The sequence below is a fragment of the Pyrgilauda ruficollis genome, unplaced genomic scaffold, assembly GCF_017590135.1.
Source record: "Pyrgilauda ruficollis isolate IOZ18807 unplaced genomic scaffold, ASM1759013v1 scaffold12, whole genome shotgun sequence".
NCBI classification, from domain to species: Eukaryota; Metazoa; Chordata; class Aves; order Passeriformes; family Passeridae; genus Pyrgilauda; species Pyrgilauda ruficollis.
Window position 1 is genome coordinate 18675378 of NW_024510321.1, and position 19489 is coordinate 18694866.

General features: G+C 38.6%; 1 protein-coding gene across 3 annotated transcripts in view; it reads left to right on the forward strand.

Annotated features, from left to right (window-relative positions):
* Nucleotides 1-8606: 8606 nt before the first annotated feature.
* Nucleotides 8607-19489, forward strand: part of MINDY3 (MINDY lysine 48 deubiquitinase 3) — a 49866-nt gene continuing 38983 nt past the window's right edge. The window contains exons 1-5 of one of the 3 annotated variants that reach the window (XM_041487618.1): nucleotides 8638-8774; nucleotides 13652-13773; nucleotides 15418-15497; nucleotides 16593-16650; nucleotides 17091-17264. In XM_041487618.1, coding sequence (XP_041343552.1) covers nucleotides 17141-17264 — 124 coding nt within the window. In that variant the 5' untranslated portion in view covers nucleotides 8638-8774; nucleotides 13652-13773; nucleotides 15418-15497; nucleotides 16593-16650; nucleotides 17091-17140. Of the gene's footprint in view, nucleotides 8775-13651; nucleotides 13774-15417; nucleotides 15498-16592; nucleotides 16651-17090; nucleotides 17265-19489 lie in introns of all 3 variants that reach the window. The other 2 variants (XM_041487600.1, XM_041487609.1) reach the window with 2 other exon arrangements.

Here is a 19489-nt window from a genome sequence, read left to right on the forward strand (position 1 = left end):
CAAAACCCAAAGAAAACTGAATTTGTACAAAACAAGGAAACTTGTTTATTTCCATCTAATGGCAAAATTAAAATAAAACATAACATTTCTAATACTTGCAGTTATGATCTGTAGGGACTACGAATCATTCCAAATGTTTTATTTGAGGAATAGATGGTTTTAAGAAGCAATCAAATGTAGTGTTGAGGAAATGCTCCTATTCATCTACACAGTTTTTAACTGAAAGAGGAATGTGGTATTGAAGATATGTTCCCATTTAATCTAGACAGTTCTAGATCACAATCTCCTCTTGAAGCTTTGATGTCTATCAACTGCTGCTTAGAATGAAAGGAGAGAGGTTATTAGATTTTACTAGTATCTGTTCTTCTGTTTTTTTAAAAATTAAAGAATGGGAAGAAAACAAAAATACAAGCATAATTTTGTTTGGGGAGAAATTTAAAAGAAAAGAAGCAAACTAACAACCCAAAGTCTAACACGGTTTATATGTTCAAGAATAAAAGTTGTCAGTAAAAATGCCAACAGTATGTAAAAAGGAGACAAGTCATGGTTGTTGTGGGAAACTGTAAATTTGAATCCTTCACTTTGTGTATTCCAAAGCAGATGTTCAGCTGCTATAAATCAGCAAAACTCCCTGCCCTTAATTTCTTACCCACACGAATGTGCTGAGGATTTTTTTTTTCACCGACTTTAGTTAAGCTAAGTAGCAGTACTCTAGCTATTCTAAGAACTACAACACCCTCTATTGGGCAAAAAATTTTCATTCAAATATGAAAAACCAGTTCATTTCAATGATCCAAAGCAACCACTGTTTGCATTCTTCCAAAGGTTGAGCTTGAGTGCTTGATGCACACACGTACAGTCTATACAAATAAGCTATATATAAATATAACAATGTATAAAATACTATTAATTATTCTGGTGTGATGATAACATTTTATAATGAGAAAGTAGGAATTCATCTTTTGATGAAAGAAAAGACCATCTCAACTCAACAATGAGGTTACTCTTGACCCCCTTTCCCTGAATTTTCTCATTTGATGGGTGCTTTTCTCAATACTGCCCAGCATCTCCTCTGGACAAATCAGTGTTCTCAATATGGGTGCTCCTTTTTAATTTGATCCTTGCATTCTTCCTTATGTATTCTTAAAATGTCCTAAGTATGTGATACTTTTTAAGGTTGCACTGTCACAGGCCCAAAAAACTTACAGATTCTTGCAGAGAAAGTATCAGCATGAAAGCATATGGGATTTTAAGCTGCCTCTGTGAAAATAAATGAAATAATGAATTTTCATCACAAATCAGAAAGACACAATGTCATATAGAAAGAAAAAGATTGTTGCAAAAAAAAAAAAAAAAGCAGTAACATTTAGACTAATACTCAAGCGAGAAAACAGTGGTTTAGGATGGGAAATTTATTAAAAAGGCAAGCATTATTAAACAGAAGTATTCTAGATGAAGGGGAGATGAGAATCAGTGTGTCAGGGTTTTAAAAAAGAGGAGTTTGAAACAGAAAATCTGTAAAAGTAAGAAAAATAATTTAGGGAGCAAGATACTTAAATGGGAAAATTGTTTTGATTGCCACACTTAGAGAAGGAGGTGCCTATCCCTTTAGTACAGACCACTTTCTGAGGATCTTTCTTTTCTCCTATCAGCCATCTGAACCACCTCTTCCTTCAGCATTCTCCCAACACATCACCTGCTGGGAAACAAAACCTCCCCAGTCAAATCAACTTTCCAAGATAAAATGTAAAGTTAGTCTAAACACATTGATGGCATCTTCTGCTGGAAACCAGTCATTTTAGAAGACTGGAACTTTCCTGTTTAATTTTGATTTAAAAATGCATATTTAATTCTTTTAACATTTCAGTGCAATTATTATGTTTCAATTCAGCTTTTTTTGAAATCAAAAATTCAGTTCCTTGCATCAAACAACTTTTTAGTTTAAAATGCAGTTCACATTACTAAATTTGATGAATCTAAATGCCTTTTATCTTTCCTTTTGTGCATTGTCACTGCCAGGTAAACCCTGCAATTAACCAGAGGATACTAACTGCACAGCAAGTTATTAGCCCACTGCATAATTTGGCTTTAAGCTTGCCTGAGCCACTTCTAACTAATAATGCCAGAGGTATAGCATTAGTATCACTGTGTTGGAACTTGTCATCCTTAATTTAATTATACTACTAATAGTCTTAATAATTACATACTTTTTTCCTTGCCAATTACAATGTCTTTTTTCTTCTTTTTCTAATAATAAAAAATTGAAGCCCATAATCCAAAGCTAGTCATGAGAGCTACACACTGAGTGACCATGTAAGGATAATGGATGTTTAAATTTACCTGTCTCTGTAAGATCATTTTATCTGAAAATAATAGAGAACCTCAGGATGCTTTGGAAGGGAAAAGATGACTCTTGTCTTTAAACAACATGAAAATGCCATGGTAACTTGCAAAAAATGAATAACTGACTGTTTCTGAAATAGTACATTTTCTGCTTCCATACACTTAAGAATCCTAAATGAAATGCAACAGTGAGTAGAATGGTTAAATTCTAATGTAGATTGTACTAGTAGTACAGGGATATTCACTCACTGGTGTTTCCGCAAATGATGGAGTTTTAGCTCCAGCCATTTTAAAGAGCTTACCTAAAACTAATCTATTGTCTATAACATTAAGACACTATTTATATATATGTTATATATATAAGAAATAATACATGGTATATGCACAAGAAAAAACTTTTTTTTACCTTGCTATCAAAGAAAGTTGTGATTCTGCTGAAACTCCTTCCCATTCCACAAAGATGTCAGTCCCAAGCATTCACGTGCACAGGACAATCACCGGCTTGTTTAGTCTCATCAACAGATTCTGAGGGCAAATACCTACCATGAAATTGCCCTTTTGCTCTCTTCTGTAATTTCAATAGGAGCCAGTAAACTAAGAAATTTTTCCACCTAACACTAATTCATCATTCCAAAAGAGGAAATAAGAAACACGAGAGCTTTCTGTTTCTTAGACTTGGACTCATCTTCTCAGAGAATTTGGTCCTGATACATAGTTCAAAATAAAAGTTTTACCCTCTTCTCAAAACAAGGAGACCTAAGGAGAGACAAAAGGGACCATGAAAGTGTTGTTCCCTACAACAACACCCAGAATTTAAATTCTTCAGGTGTCAAGAGACACCATCAGAGGATGTCTCTTGACATGTGAAGAATTTAAATTCTGGGTCCCAATTTTCTTCCCAGTCTTTCTCCTGGCAGAAAGCACCTTAATCTGCTCTAGACTGGAGGACCTTTTCCTTTGCCAGACAAAACCCCAATTAGGCCACCCCAATTCAGGATGGGTACACCAGGCAGATAAGCATGACCATGTTCTTGTCTCATCCATATAGTGTCCCACTGTCTGGCCTCAGCACAACACAGGGATCAGCATCTCTTCCCACCACCACTTTTGCTGTCACTACTACAATTACCTTAACCTCTTCAGTGAGAAACAGTTGGAAGAATCAATGTCAGCCACAGTCCAAAACTTGCCTCTGCCACAAGGGACAGACCAATCAGCATTTTGTAAGCTGGTGACATTCATCATTCCTCAAACACAGATGTGAATACAATGGAATTTTGAGTATGACTTCTGATATTAAAACTTCTCCTCAGTGATCACCCTGAGAGCAAATAGTTATATAGTACTTCATGTTGCACTATAAACAAAGTGCAGATAGATTCACACCAGTAGGAAGTAGGCATCCAACCCCAACAGGTAGACAACTAAACATTTTCGTGATTTGGTTCAAAAACATTTTCTAGCCTACCACAAGTTTCAACGTCTTAGTAACATTTTTTTCTACACAGATCTGATTGGTAGACTGATTTTTGGTTTGCTGGGTTGAAAGGGCAGAAGGACAGGGTGAGGTAATTAAAAGAGAGGAGTAAACAGAAAAGGGAACTATAGAAAACCTTAATACATATTTTTACCTCCTCAGAACAATTTAGTAATACAACACCACTGCAATTCCCTATGAATCTATATGAACTAAGTAACCCCTGCCATTAATTCATATATTTGTTTTTCCTACCACCCAAGCCAGCTTTTTTAAAGACACATAAGGCAAAATTATCTCAGTAGAGAGATGTAGATGAACTTTACTGAGATATGTCTGGCAAAAAACTACCATGTCTGTAACTTATACTACTGTCTGTCAACAGTTCATAGCAGTAAACCCATAAATTCTCAATAAAAAGTTTCATGAAGAGATTTAATTCTTTAAAAATAAATTAAGTAAACCAAATGGGACTGCCCACTATATGCTTATGTTCTTTACCTACTCCTGTCTAGCAGAGAACTGTTCTAAGATGTAACATACTGCAATCAAAAGAATCAAGCTAATCTAAGTGAGTTTGGAGTAGAGATTACAAGGGAGAGAACAGTATCTGCTATGTTTTCCTAAAACCCCAAACCCACCACAATAGCCTGCAGAGAGAATCAGCTGCACAAAGAAAATAAAGCTGCACCTTAAGTCACCAAACCAACCACATGATGGCAGTCCAACATTAAAAAAGGGAAAAAAAACCTGCATTAAGAGAAACTATTTGAAAAAGTAGTGTGAAGTCGATACATATTATTCATTATATAACCAAACAATGCTGCAGAAAAGTAATTTCCAGTCTTTCTCTGTTTGCACACCTCTAAATACTTGAAGGACTTAAAGACCCAAAATGCAGATAAATATGCTGTTTATCTTCCACGAAACCCTGACTTCACAGATGAGTTTTTACATCCCAGAGTCCACAGAAAAAGGATTTAAATACCAGTTTCATAATTTTAGAAAATACTATTTTGAAGTAGTAGCATGCAGATTTGAACTCTCTTTGTTAAGAGTTCTGACTTCAATTCACTTACATTTATTTCTGAAATCCAGCATAGCTGTCAATGTGCTATTGTACAACTGAGCTTGTAGTTTCTTCTAATCATGCTTGTTAGTTTCCTCCTCACTAACTGAAACTCAACTATTTACACAAATTCACACACAAAGCTTCCTGTCCAAATCTTCCTGTCCATCATCTTATGAATGCCCAACACTTATAAGAAACTGATTACATCCAGAGAATCATTTGCTTGGATTCAGTGTTGTTTGCTACAGTCAATATATAATTTGATTTTCACCATTTTTATTAGTGAAGCTAATGATTTCAGTGATATTTCATGGTATTTCCAAAATAATTTCCCAATGCTTTTCCTAACCAGCATGACAGATTGTTCCACTTGGCACATATCCCCAGAATTGCTCCCTTGTTCCTAGATGAATTAATTTTTATTTGTCTATATTGAATTGCATGTTCTGTATGCCAACCAAATCAAGATGGGTGAAATCACTTAACATCTTGTGTCTCTCATTACTGCCTTTGCTTTTGCAGTATTGTGAGTAACTCTGAAAATGTGTTTTCTCATGCCAAATTATACAGATCAAATCAGCAATATCAGAGTTCACATCAGTTGCTGGTGAGAGCATTTTACACAATACAAGGCATTAGCTGCAAACCAGTCACTGCTACACAAAAATACTGCTACTGCACCAAAATGTGGCAATTTGTCATTCTAACTCAGGTTGGAAATACAGATTTAAATTTATATTGTGATGTTACAAGAGATGTCAGCTGCTAGGTTACCTGCAAGTCTGTAATCACAGATTTGAAGAATGTTTATCAACATTCTTCCACTCTATGATGACAAAGTAAATTTGTTGCACTTTAATTTAGAGCACATTAAACTGTGGAATCTCTTCTGGCTCACAGCTCTCCAGGTTGTGACTCAGCTTTTCCTTATATGTGGAAAAGTTTCACTGTGAATACCTGTTTGTACCTATGAAATCAAAGCGCATGCTCATTAACTTAATTTCCACAATCGCTGCAGAGTCATAGAATCATTTAGGCTGGAAAAGACCTACAAGATCAAGTCCAACCTTTGATCACCACCTTGTCAACTAGACCACGGCACTGAGTGACACGTCCAGCCATGTCTTGAACACTTTTAGGGACAGTGACTCCACCACCTCTCTGGGCAGTCCACTCCAATGCTTGATGACCCTCTCCATAAAAAATTCTTTCTTATGTCAAATCTGAACCTATCCTGGTGCAGCTTCAGACTATGTCCTCTCATCTTGTTGCTGGTTGCCTGGGAGAAGAGCCCACTCCTCACCTGGCTACAACCTCCTTTCAGGTAGCTGTAGAGAGTGATAAGGCCCATCCTGAGCGTGCTCTTCTCCAGGCTAAACAACCTCAGCTCCCTCAGCCACTCTTCATTACTCACTCTCTAAACCCTTTGCCAGCTGCATTGCCCTTCTGTGGAGACACACAATGTTTTTCTTGAAGTGATGATCCATGACACCAGGGACAGAAGTGGAGGAGGAGCTTTTCCAGCCTTTTGGCGCTTCTGGGTGGTGCCATACAACTCCTCTGCTGTATAGCAGTGGCCATCATCCCATTGCAGGTTCAGCACCTGATTTTACGGTGCCTTCTTCCATCTTTCTACTGAATTGTTTTTCAGGTTGCACCCTGAGCATCCTTGACAATATAAATTTTCTTCCCTACAACAAGCCCAGGAACTTGAAAAGCAAGCCTAAAACTTGCCCTTCTTTCCTCTGCCTTGTAAAGCCTTCCTATTAATGGATACAGTCTGAAATTCGCTGAGCTGACTTAGACTTGCACCATGGCATCATTTTGACAATTACTTTTCTGATGTACTTCACATGTATATCCAACAACACACTTTAAAATAAATGTACTTTAGTATTTTCCTCCTGCTCATGGGATGTTTACAATTTCAAGTCTGGTATATGTTGTATTAAACTCAAATTACTACAACAAAATTTGCTTTTTACTGCACTATTGATTTGAAAGACACAAAACCTAGCAACATGATGGCCTTTGTTATAGTATGTACAGAACTCTATTTTGTTGTCATGATGCCTTTAATTCTAATTAAATTCTTTCTCATTGTTTGAAGTTGTTTCTTTATACTAAAAATCAAAAAGTGTCCATTATAATTGCATTATTTATTCCCAGAATCCATTCTGATAATCGATATTGAAGGAAATTGATGACTTGTCAGTAATTATTCAGAAAATGCTTAACTGGGCATATACTTGAAAACATTTAAAAATCAGAAGTACAACCACCCCATCTTCTGATCAATTTGTGGTATGACATGTTAGAAAACTCAGAAACATGCTTGATATTTGTTATTTTCATATTTAATTCAGAATGATTGTACATGTAACAGCCTCAAAACGCGCTCAATCTTTATAAAAGCACTAAGTGTATGATGAAAGACAAGGAACTACTGGAGAGAGTCCAGTGGTGGGCCACACAAATGATTAATGGACTGGACCATCTCTTGTACAAGGAGGGACTGCTGGAACTGGGCCTATTCAGTCTAGAGAAGACTGAAAAGGAATTTCATCAATGCATACAAATCATTGTATGCACTCAAAGGTGGGTGCCAAGAGGCTGGTGCCAGGCTCTTTTCAGTGGTGCTCAGCGGCAAGACGAGGAGCATTGGCCATAAACTAAAACACAAAAAGTTCCACCTCAACATGAAGTAGGATTTTTTTTTACAATGGGGGTGGCAGAGCACTGGCACAGGCTGCCCAGGGAGGTCATGAAGTCTTTCTCTGAAGACATTCAAAACCTGCCTGTAAACGTTCCTGTCACAGGCTCCAGGTGACTCTGCCTTAGAAAGGGCTTGGACAAGTTGATGTCGAGATTGTCAAAGGGGAGATTCAGATTAGACTATTAGAAAAATCTTTTTCACCGTTACAGTGGTCGGGCATTGGAACAGGTTGCCCAGGGAGGAGGTGGAGCCAGCATGCCCGAGGTGTTTAACAGCGCCCGGACCTGGCGCCTAGAGATGCGGTTTAGGGGTTACAGCGATGTGCTTTAGGGGTTACAGTGATGCGGTTTAGGGGTTACAGCGATGTGCTTTAGGGGTTACAGCGATGTGCTTTAGGGGTTACAGCGATGTGCTTTAGGGGTTACAGTGATGCGGTTTAGGGGTTACAGCGATGTGCTTTAGGGGTTACAGAGATGTGCTTTAGGGGTTACAGTGATACGGTTTAGGGGTTACACTGGCGGTGCTGGGTGATGGCTGGACTTGATGCTCGTAAAGGTCTCTTCCAACGCCGATGATTCCATGATTCTCTGATTCTGTCTTCCAACCCTACCGACACAGCAATTGTTTAAGAAAGTGGGCACAACACCGCAGCTCCATTTCGGCTGCACACCGCAGGAAGAATTCCAAGCGCGAATACACAACAGTTTCATCTCGGGAACCCTGAAGTCGAAAGGCTGCTCCGTCCCTAAGGGAACAGCCTCGTCCTGGATTTCTCAGAGTAATGCCCACACTAACCCGCTGCCCACACACACCCGCGGGCCCGCGGAAGCACCAGGGCCTGCTGGGGAAGCGGAAGGGCCGCCCCGCTCCGCTCCGCTCCGCCCCGCCCCGCCCCGCCCGGCCCGGCCCGGCCCGGCCCCGCCCCTCCCGCCTGTCGCTCTCCGGCACGACGGGCGCCGCCATGACTACGGCGCAGGCCCGGCCCCGCCCCTGCCTCTCCTGCGCAGGGGCCGCCGGAGCCGCCGGAGCCGCCGCGCCCGCCCGGCGCCGGGGCAGCCGCCGCCCCGCCATGTCCGAGGCGGGCCAGGAGCTCGTCCACCTGGTGTGGGGCAAGAAGGCCGGGCCCCGCGGGCTGGCCGACACCATCTTCTGCCGCTGGGCGCAAGGTACCTGCGTGCGCCGTGCCCCGCCGGCCCTTCCCGCCCCGCTGCCCGCCCGCCGGGGCACACCGCAGCTCCCCGCGCCGCCCCCGCGCTGTGGGTCCGTGTGCCTGAGGGGCGCCGTGCCCTGGGCGCTGCTCGTGTGCCCGTGTCAGCGGCACCTCGGCGCTGGCCCACGCGGGAAAATGATGCAGCAGCTTCCCTTGCTAAATAATTATTTTGGTTTTTTGCAGCATAATCGTCTTTAGCCACATATCTCCACAGGAACTTAAAATTGTGTAAAAAAGGATCTGAATTTATTAAATATAACCACAGCGTCTTATGTCGTGATTTTGCATAGCTTGTGGAAACGAACATAAGTTGTGTTTTGGTTTTTTTGTGAGGAATATAGGAGTCACAGATAGCAAAAGCGGGGCCGAACTTGGGACAGAGACCCACAGATTTGTTTTGTGAACTGGTTATTTGGCCGTGGAAGCAGGTGCGTGCCAGTATTAGAACATGCCAAGAGATAAAGCACCAGTAACGCTGGAACGTGTGGTATTTGTAAGGTGTTTTTTCTGTGTTTAAGTTGTACAGCCAATGCATGGTTTCTTCTTGATGGAAGCTTGTTGGTGATCCTTAGAAGTGCAATTGCAATGCTTACTTATGAGAATTATATGTAAGGAATTAGACTGTGTAGCTGTCCTGGCTGAAAGAAGGGAATAATAGCCTTCTCTATAACTTACTGTGGGTTTTGAGGAATTCTAGTAATGATTCATGTTTGTGATAAAACTATTGATTCCTGGAGAAAATTCATAACTGAAATAGTGGATAGTGGAATTTATAGATTTTAAAAAAAAATGCATCCAGGTCTCAGGTTAAAGTTGCTTGAAACAGAAGTTTCTTAGTGTTCTCTGTTCCTTTTTATTTTTTTAACAAGGGTGTTGTCATCTACATAGTTTCAGTAGATTTGGGAGCTGCGTAGCTGCTCCCCACTACTTGAACACAGTGTATTACCAGACTCATATTTTTTTCCCTAGGTTTATCTGTCTTCAGATGATTCAGTGATAAATATTTAGGGAAAAAAGCCAAATTCCTCCTAAGATCTAGAATTTAAGCAGGCAGAGCAAAGCCATTGCTTTTCCTAACAAAATTGCTTATTGAAATGTAGTTACTTTCTGTAATAGCTTTTTAAGTTTTGGTAATACTGCAGTTTCAGCATAAAGTGTGTGCAAAGTCAGAAAAGAAGAATTGATGTTAAAACGCTTACTTATTTCTTTAACTGGTAATGTTAGATTGCCACAATTGAAGTTTTAAAGATAGTTTGTATGAGAAATTTCAGCAGTTTGAAAATTTATTGAAATGTATGTTATAATGTGCTGTACTTGTGGTTGAGTGAGGGTTTAATGGAAAAGATCTCAGGAGTTCTAGGTGCCTTCTGCAATGGAGCTATTTCCAATCTGTCTTTAGGGAAAGTCCAGTGACTGGAATATGTAGTGCGTCTATTCCCTTCTCTGTATCCCTCTCAAAATAATCAAAAACCCATGACATTAAGTTAGACTGTTTGGAGGTCTTGTGCTGAGAATCAAAACAGTCAATTCCAGTTCACTTACCTTGTGTAGCTGCATAATACTTTCACCCAGCTTTCAGTTTCTATTTTGTTGATAAAGTTCTGCAGCATTTACTTGCTGCAAAGGAGGCCCATCAACACTGACTCATCAAGATTTAAAAGAAAAATAACCCAAACAAATATATCAAGCTTTATTATTTCCAAAGACTTGAAAGTTTTAAAGATAGACCCTGTTCCACATAAAAAGTGCTGAAAGCATCAAATAACTAGTTTGGTGTTGGATTTTTTTGTTTGTTTGTTTTTATTTCTTTTGATTGTAGTGCCAGCAGTGGCATTTATTTTGGATACTTGCTAAGCATCGTCTGATCCTTTCTGAAATCATTTGGAAGCTGAGAGCTATGATTTTCATTTAGAAAGAAAAGTAGGCAGCTACTACTACTACTAAAGTAGGGAGGGTGATGAGGAATGTAAGACTGATAGCTGTCAGTTTCTGAGTGAAGACAGTGCATTCCAGGAATCCCGTTATGCACCAGGCTCCTTGACCATCATACTCTTTTGAAGACAGGCTGATTCACCAGCAGTTAGAGAACTGACCCAGCTCATGGTGATGTCCTGTTGGAAGTTAGTGGCAGTAATTCCCTCAGGTTTCTGCACTGGCAACTTGAAATGTATTGGTTTTATTCCAGACTTAAAGGCATGGCTGTAAAGTTGATGTGAGGGTTTTCGTGTAGAGTTCTGTACAAAATTTTTTTCTTTATGATTGCATCAGAATTTGCAGTTCGAACCTTGTGGATTCTATTTACCAGAATCCTCAAAGCAAACACAGGAATGTAGTGCAAAGCTTCAGTCTGCTCTTCAGTGTTTCCTGGCATAGATATGAGGACTTGGGAAGGAGCTGAGAAGATGACTGAACCCTAAAGGAGCATACCATTGACCCAAGGACAAATTTCATGTATAGAATGCTCTTCAGATCATCCCCAAGGCATGAGGCATCATGTCTATCCAATAGAAGTGTCTGGTAGGCTTGCGCACAGCATCCGTTCAGAATTATGTAAGCTGTGTTCGCACTGGTCCTTGGAAAGAAAGATATGGAATGGTCTTCTCCAACAAGCATTTAGCTGCAAAAGCATAATTTTTAGTACAGTTTGTGCATGTGGATAACATGCAGTGTAAAAAGGTCCATTTTGTCTGGATTCTCTTCCAGCTTCCAGTTGCCCAATTTAGTGATAGCCTGCCATGTAGTTTGTATACATTCCTCAATCCCTTACAGAACTTCCTGTCTCCTTATCCACAACCCCTTCAGTGGAGTTTTGTTGTGGTATTGCTGTAATAAATTCTCCTTTGTTTATGTGGGCAGGAAAATGTTTATTTGTTGGGATTTTTTCTCCCCACATAAAATTTCAGAAGTTTCATTTTACTGCAAAGATACACTTGGAAAACCTAAAGCCACAAGCAAAATATGTATCATTCTATTCCCAGTGCTAGAAAAAGAATGAAACATTAAGATGTGTTGTAAATCTCATGCTTGGGTAATAATGTGTTATTCCAGTGTTTCTGTCAGGCAGTTCTTGTACCCCTAAAGAGAAAAAGAAATGCACTTCCTTGGTGAGAGGTGGCTGAAGTCACTTGGTTTGTTCAGCTTGAGAAGAGGAGACTGAGGGGAAACTTCATTGTGGTCTTCAACATCCACACAAGGGGAAGTGAAGGGGCAGGCACTGATCTCTTCTTGTGACCAGTGACAGGCCTTGAGAAAACAGTGTGAAGCTGAGTCAGAGGCAGTTTAGGTTGGGTATCAGGAAAACGTTGGAAAAACCAGAGGATGGTTGAGCACTGGAATGGGCTCCCCAGGTAAGTGGTCACAGCACTAAGCCTGTCAGAGTTAAGCAGCCTTTGGGCGACACCATCAGGTACATGGTGTGAATCTCGAGGTGACGTGCAGGAGCAGGAGTTGGACTTGATGATCCTTGTGGTTCCCTTCCAACTCAACATATTCTGTGACTTTAGGACAAAAAGTGGATAGCGCAGCATCTTTATAGCTAGATTGGATCAGCAAGGGTTTTTCTGGCCTGGTTAATGTTGCATGCTCTTTGCTAATTCCCTTGTCTCTTTCATTCAGGTAGAATTGGGTTTTGTACAGAGTGAAAATACTGAAGAGACACAGCATCCTTTATGAAATGACAGTTATATCCATGGTGTCTTGGGTGGAAAAAAAATTTTTAGAAATAGGCTGGTAATAAAAAGATGCAGGAAAGTGGTGGAGTAGTCATAACAGAAGAATGAATGGGTTTTGTAGTACTTTGGACTGCGATGTGGCATATTAAATGAAGGACAACAGTGGTTAAGTAAGTCATAGACTGATTTTGGTAAGCTGTTCATAGAAGAGAAATAGATACGAGAAAGAAATATGCACCTTCATAAATGCTAAATGGGGAAATAAGGTGAATAAAACCTTGTTTGGTGTGATTGTAGTGGACAAAGGATATAAAGACAGATTTCTCAGTGTCATTAGTCCAAATATTGGGCAATGCACTGGCTGCCAACAGGAGTCTAGATCCACTTCATCTCCCTGCCACATTGCCTCAAAAGGTTAAAGCAGCAGAGCAGTAGTGATGTTGAAAAAATTGGGTCAATGCAGTGTTTAATAGGGTTATAAATGACATGGAAGATATATGGTAATGACATTATTTTATGTTTCTTGCAGGGAAATGATGCTGATTATACTAATGGATAAAAGGCAGACAGATTAATTTAAAAAAATATTTTGGCTGCATTACATCTTTTTTCTTTTTGAAATTTTATCTTGAGTGAAAAGAGCTGTATGATAGATGTGAAAAGTTGAGAGAGAGTAAGCAGAAGTTGCTCTGGATCAGATATGCTCACCTTGGTAGCTTAAAGGGTGGCTAGGCCATTCTTACAAATCATAAGGAAGAGTGTGGGGTTGATGAGTGTTTCCAGAGATTGCCCAAAATGTGACTGTTGTAGAGGGTTAAAAAGGTATGTGGGTGTGGTTTCAGGCTGAGGTAGACTTGAACTCAGCTGGAGTTTGGAATGCTGGTTTCTGAAATTTTACCTGAGCTGACTTCCAGTTCTGTAGAACTTTTTTAAAAGAGCAAGACCATACTGCCTAAAGCCCACTTTTTTGCTTAACAACTTTTAGAATCTTAATATTTATTAAACATTAAGCAGCATTTAAGTAATAAGAAGTGTTTCCTTGGGTTTATATGTATTTTGCCTGCGGTTGTATTCTGTGAAATTCTGTGTGATATCAACTTTGCATTGTCTGTCTCAAATTTATATTCATTCTGGTGGATCACTTGATGTTCTTTGTTTTTAGGAAGCAATTTTGAAAAACAGGGCAGGGTTAAGCTGAGACAGTTCATGCATTCTATAAGAAGCCTGAAGAATGTGAAGCAAATTCAAGATTTCTTAAGTGTGGTTTACTGGTACCACACCCAAGTATGTTGTTTTTCTGCAGAAACAAATAATTAAAACAACTAAAAAAGCTCTCTTGTTGAAGTGTGCTTAGATGGCATGCAGTAATGCTTCAAAGCAGAGGAGGACTTACCTTTTAATATTCTAAGCTTGCACAAACCAATTCAGAAGGTTGAAAGGACTGATGAAATTTCTTAGTAGGGCATGTTAACGGGGCAGTGAAATGGCATTACTGCAAACTTTGCTTCAAGTAGGAATTAATGGATCTTCATTGCTACATCAGATGATGCCAGATCTAAGTATGTGGGCTTGACCTAGGCACCTAGGTTTTGGATATAAAGTACATCTTTATAATGCACATGTTTGCACATGTGGTTAAAAATAACCTGGAGCCTTTGGTCAGATACAGCAGATACCCCATGGCTACCCTGATCCTTTTTAAAACAAAAAATTCACATTGCTGAGGAACATCTACTATTCTGTGATGAAGTACGGCGTACAAAACATGCAGTTGTCCTATCTCTTGCTGCTTGGGATGATGTACTTGCCGTGCTGTAGTGTGGGGGGATGCATTTCCTCAGTTCAAATTCACATCCAGGGCTAAGAGTGCTTTTGTTATGGCAGTGTGTAATCCTACAGAATTGGGAAGAGGAGAAATTGTGGGAAAGTGGCATTGAACTTTCTTTCTGATGAGACTGACACTGTCAGTCCATGACAAGATGCATGTGTATCTCCTTTCTGCCTGCCCCCACTTGCTTGTGTTTGCTGGTTACTTGCTGACTACAGTTGCATGGTTTCTAGATTACAGTGAACTAGAATGACTTTGGCACAATCTTATCATTACTTAAAAAGATAATGCAAAACATCACTCACTCTAAGTTGCCGTGTGTCAGCTTCATCAACGTAATTGCATGTGCATTTATCAATGAGTAATGAATTATATGAATCACCCATCTTAAAGACAAGTTTAAGGGCAAGGTGGTAACAAAACAATTTTGCTCTAATTGCTCCAGTATTTGCTTTATTATGTGACTTTTAATAATTTGTATTTCAGAATTATCTTATACAAAGCATTAAAGCTGGAGGGGGAAAATTGGTAATGTTGCATTTCAGTAAATGTAGTGTATCTTCTGTAAAAGAACACCATTAAGAGGTTTGATTCAGGGGTTGCAAGTGAATATTTAAGCTACTCAGCATATTTTAGTCCTTAATAGGATGTGCTGATAGGTCAAAAATGAGATCAGTGGGAGGCATACTGTGCCATTCATCAGGAATAGAAGTGTATTATATATGTTCAGTGAAGGTTCCAAGATGTATTTTCATTACATGTGTAGACAAAATAATACACACATTTTAATTTATTCATAAGAAATAAACTATCATAAAATAAAAATCATGGTTTAAGTTAGAAATTCTTTTGTTTACAATCCTAGCTGTTGGACCTTTGTGGTCATGATTTAATTGCAGATATAAATAATTAATATCTGTCCTTTCATCTGTACTTGTGACTCTTTTGCTTCAGGTAGTTTAACCATATGCAGTTACATTACCAAGGAAACAAAAACCTAATTTTTAAAGGTGAATAAATCAGGTGTTATTTCTGTTAGGGAAGGAGTATACATACTTGTTTACATATTTCATTAAATAAGATCCTTTTTCATTTGACAGGATTTGTTTTTAGCGACTCTGAATCAACTGCATTAGAACAATTTGAAGGTGGCCCTTGTGCAGTGATAGCACCTGTACAGGTAAGATGCCTTTATTGGTTTAAAATCAGTGAGCCCAAAATTTGTTCTTTATACATTTGGAGCTAAAATAGATATGAAAAAAATTGCAGATCAGTTGTATTTTGGTTTCATAATTAAAATGTGGAGGAGGCTAAATCTCTGTGAAAAGACAGGGATGAGCATGGGCTGATTTTGAACTATAATTTTGCAGAAGGACATTTGTTTGAGGAAATGCAGCAGGCTGATCCAAGCAGAAGTAACTTCAAAATCAGGAATGCATTGTAAAGGGGAGGAGGAAAAGATCAGATACAAATTTAATCCTAATCCTTTCACGTCTCTTGAAATCCCTGCCTTTAAGGGTAATGTCTGTATCACAGTGTCTGCTTTTTTTTTTTTTTTTTGTAATTCTGTATTAGATATACTTGAAGTAGTTGATTTTCACATCTAACAAGGTTCACTAAAAAAAAAAATCTGTTAAAATCTGTAATGGGAGAACAGGGTGAGCATGTCAGGAAAGCAGTGAAAGTTGAACCGGCTGTTTCTGAGGTGGTAAAAATACCTGAAATGGCAAGACTCTCCTTCATGAAGTTTCTTCTTTCATTGTTCTGTCTCTGTAACTTAGAGCTTTTTTTTTTAATTGCAGCATTACATTAGCATTGATGATAAAGCAGGGATATGGAGATGCATAGGATTTCTTTAACCTGGTCTAGAGGTTATTATTGGCAGTGGTTAAAAGAGATGGGCTTGTTACCTACTAAAGGGGTTTGTGTTAGTGACTAGAGATGTCTTGTACTACTGATCAGTTATACTGAAAAATATTTGTGCCTCCATTCCTGCAATCCTGTGAGTCTGGAGGTGTATATGCCAAAATGCACTATGTGTACTTGAAGTGTACTTGAGGTTCAAGCTCAGTGGTGTTGAGTGTAGTTATGAGGCCACCTTTGTAGCTGGTTTGATGGGGAAAAGTCAGTAAACAGGGCAGGCTCAGAGTCTTGTTCTGAATGGTAAGCAGCTTGAAACTCTTTTAAAAGCATGCAAAAATGCTTTGGTGCTTGTGACATAATGCAAAAGGTAATGTTGTCTTGTATTTTAATAATTTTTTCTTTGCTAACAAAGGCATTCCTTTTGAAGAGGCTTTTTACCAGTGAAAAGTCTACTTGGAGAGACTGTCCAGGTACTGAGACCCTGTTATTTTCCCCCTCATTATTTTTCCATTTTATTTATTTGTAAAGCATATATTAGTTAAAAAAAACTCAAAATATTTCATACTTTGTTGTTTGTTTGTGTTCTTCCATATCGTATGTATACTACATGCTTCAGAACTTCTGTTTCTGAGGTCTGTGCCGGTGCTTAATACTTCTGTGTTTTAGAAATATTTCACTGAAATCTGTTATTAGGAAATGGAAAGGGTTACAAATCCTATAAAACCACATTTTTCTAAAGACAGCATTATAATCTTTGGTCCACTATAGTCAAAGAGCAATTAACATTAGTAATTAATGAGATAAAAGTAATAATTATTTAGATTGAATTAATATATAAAAAAGATACTAGTAGCTTATATATGACAATGGTTCTCGGCAGTCAGACTTATGTGGGTTTCTGATCTTTCAGAAGAGGAGCAGAAGAACCTTCTCTGTAATACATTATGTGATATTTTGGAAATGGCTTGCTCTGATAATTCTGAGTCATACTGTCTGGCAACATGGATAAGAGGAAAAACAACCGAAGAAACTGCTAGTATTTCTGAAAGTCCTGCAGAATCTAGTCATCAGGAGGAGCAACCTTGTAAGATGTATTTCTATGCTACATTACCCATCACTTAGTGAAGTATTACATGGTTTTGGAGGGACCACTGCTATTTTACTGATTCACAGATGGGGGGGGTTTGCCTTTGTGATCCCATTAGCAAAAGACAAGATTTTTGTCTGTTGTAATTAGAGGCATTTATTCTTTTTGTTGAAAGCAATGTGGTGTCTTGTCACTGGAGTTCTAACATACATGTTTCTTTAGTATTTCAGCAATTTCCATAATCTTCAGTTTTATTTTGTAATTTACTGGGACCTGATACATCTTTAATTTTTAAGTATCTACATGCCTCTTAACACGGGAAGAATACTTGTCACTTGTTGCTTTTGAAGAATTTTGTAGAAAATTCTCCAATGCTTTATTTATTCTAAATTATTCTGGATCCTCTGTTATGGAGAAGTAGCCTTTTGCCATTAGTCTGTGCAGTACCAAACAATTTAAACCACCTTCTGGTAAATTACCGTAATTTCTTTGTAGTTTGGAATTTTTCAGTTACCTGCTTTTTGCAAATGTCTTCACTCCTTCATGAGTTACTGACATCAGAGATCCCGGAGGCATCATCTGTTGCACTAAGATGAGGCACCCAGTCATAACTGCTGCAGAGTCAGTGGCATGGAGAGTTTGTGCACATATGATCAGAGAGTTGTATTTATTAATCTTTAAACAGGAAAGATATAATATGTTAAAAGATAAGCTGCTTTTTCTTTTAGTTTTTGTTCACAATTTGTGCCTTAAGAAGTATGAAGATGTCTTCACATGAGAACATATTGCTTATAGAGGTGCTATCTTTTGAGGGAAGGAATATGTTATTCACCAGTTTGTGGCATAACTACAACGTAAGAATTGTACAAATAGATTTATATGTGCACAGCTAGTTATAGCAATTTGTAGTGCTGGAGCTCTTTGTTACAAGTCATCTTCATCTGCTTTTAGCAAGTGTTCCCTGTGCTTTAGAAGGCTCTAGCAAAAATAATTGAAATGATATTTAATTGAAAAAACAGATGGTCAGTGCATAAGAAAAATGCTCCAAGGTGAGCAGTTTTTAAAGTAAGAAGTAGTATTACACAGAAAGTTTTATCTGCAACTTTTCTGTTTTATCCTTTGCAAGATAAAGCAGTTGTAACTCTGAAATTCTGGGTTTTTCCTTTTTTTTTTAGTTGTCTCTGAAGCTCTTGCCAGTGATAGGAAGTTTGTTTTCTACATGAAGTGAAGCAGAGGCTAGTTATCTACAGGATCTTACTGTCCTGTTTTTTTAATGTATTGCTTGATTCCAAAGGACTTTTAACTGTAGAAAATGTTCAACAGTGTTTTTAAACACACAATCAAGTTAATAATTACTCTCAACTCTGACACTTATGAACTAATCCATTCTATTACATAACTAGATTTTTCATGTTTCTGTGCAAGTCTTCAAGTTCTGCCTGACTTGTCCTTAATAACATGGAATGTGCTCAAGGAAGACCGAGTACATTTCCCATGTACAGCCTGTTTATATTCTGCCTGACTTGTCCTTAATAACATGGAATGTGCTCAAGGAAGACCCGAATACATTTCCCATGTACAGCCTGCTTATGTCATGGACAGTGTTGATCTCTTTCATTGTTTCCTTTCTACATTCCCTGCTAGACACTGAATGCACCTCTCCTATGTACAGCATTTTGCCTGCTATGTGTAATGCTGTACATTTACCAATTTACAATATGTCAGGTTTGGGCTTTTTTCCCTTCTCTGTCCTGCTATTTGCCTGTAAACCATCTTCTTAACCTGGTTAGGGGTGGAACAAAGATGTTGAGCAGAAGATATTGTGAGTAATGCAAAGTTGTGTAACTGCTAGTGCAAAGGAATACATGTATTTCTTGCCTGGTTGCTGTACTCAATAAAAATAGAAACTGGCATTGTCATAGCTGATAGAAGTTAAGAGATGAGTTGGGTGAGCAGGGAGTATTACAGATACAGTTCCATATGGCAGGCTGTTTGAGAATTGGATATGGGGATATGTTTATAATAAAGCCATGAAATATGCTTAGACACAGCATGATAGAGTATCATTTTAAAGAATTTCTAAACAATTGTATTTCCCATGCATCTCATGTTCTCTTGCTGTTTTTTCTTTTTCGTTCCACTAAGCACTGTCTTTATTTAGCATTGTTTGGGTTATGTATAGCTCTACTCCTCTTTAGAATTTCTACTTATTTCCCTTTATT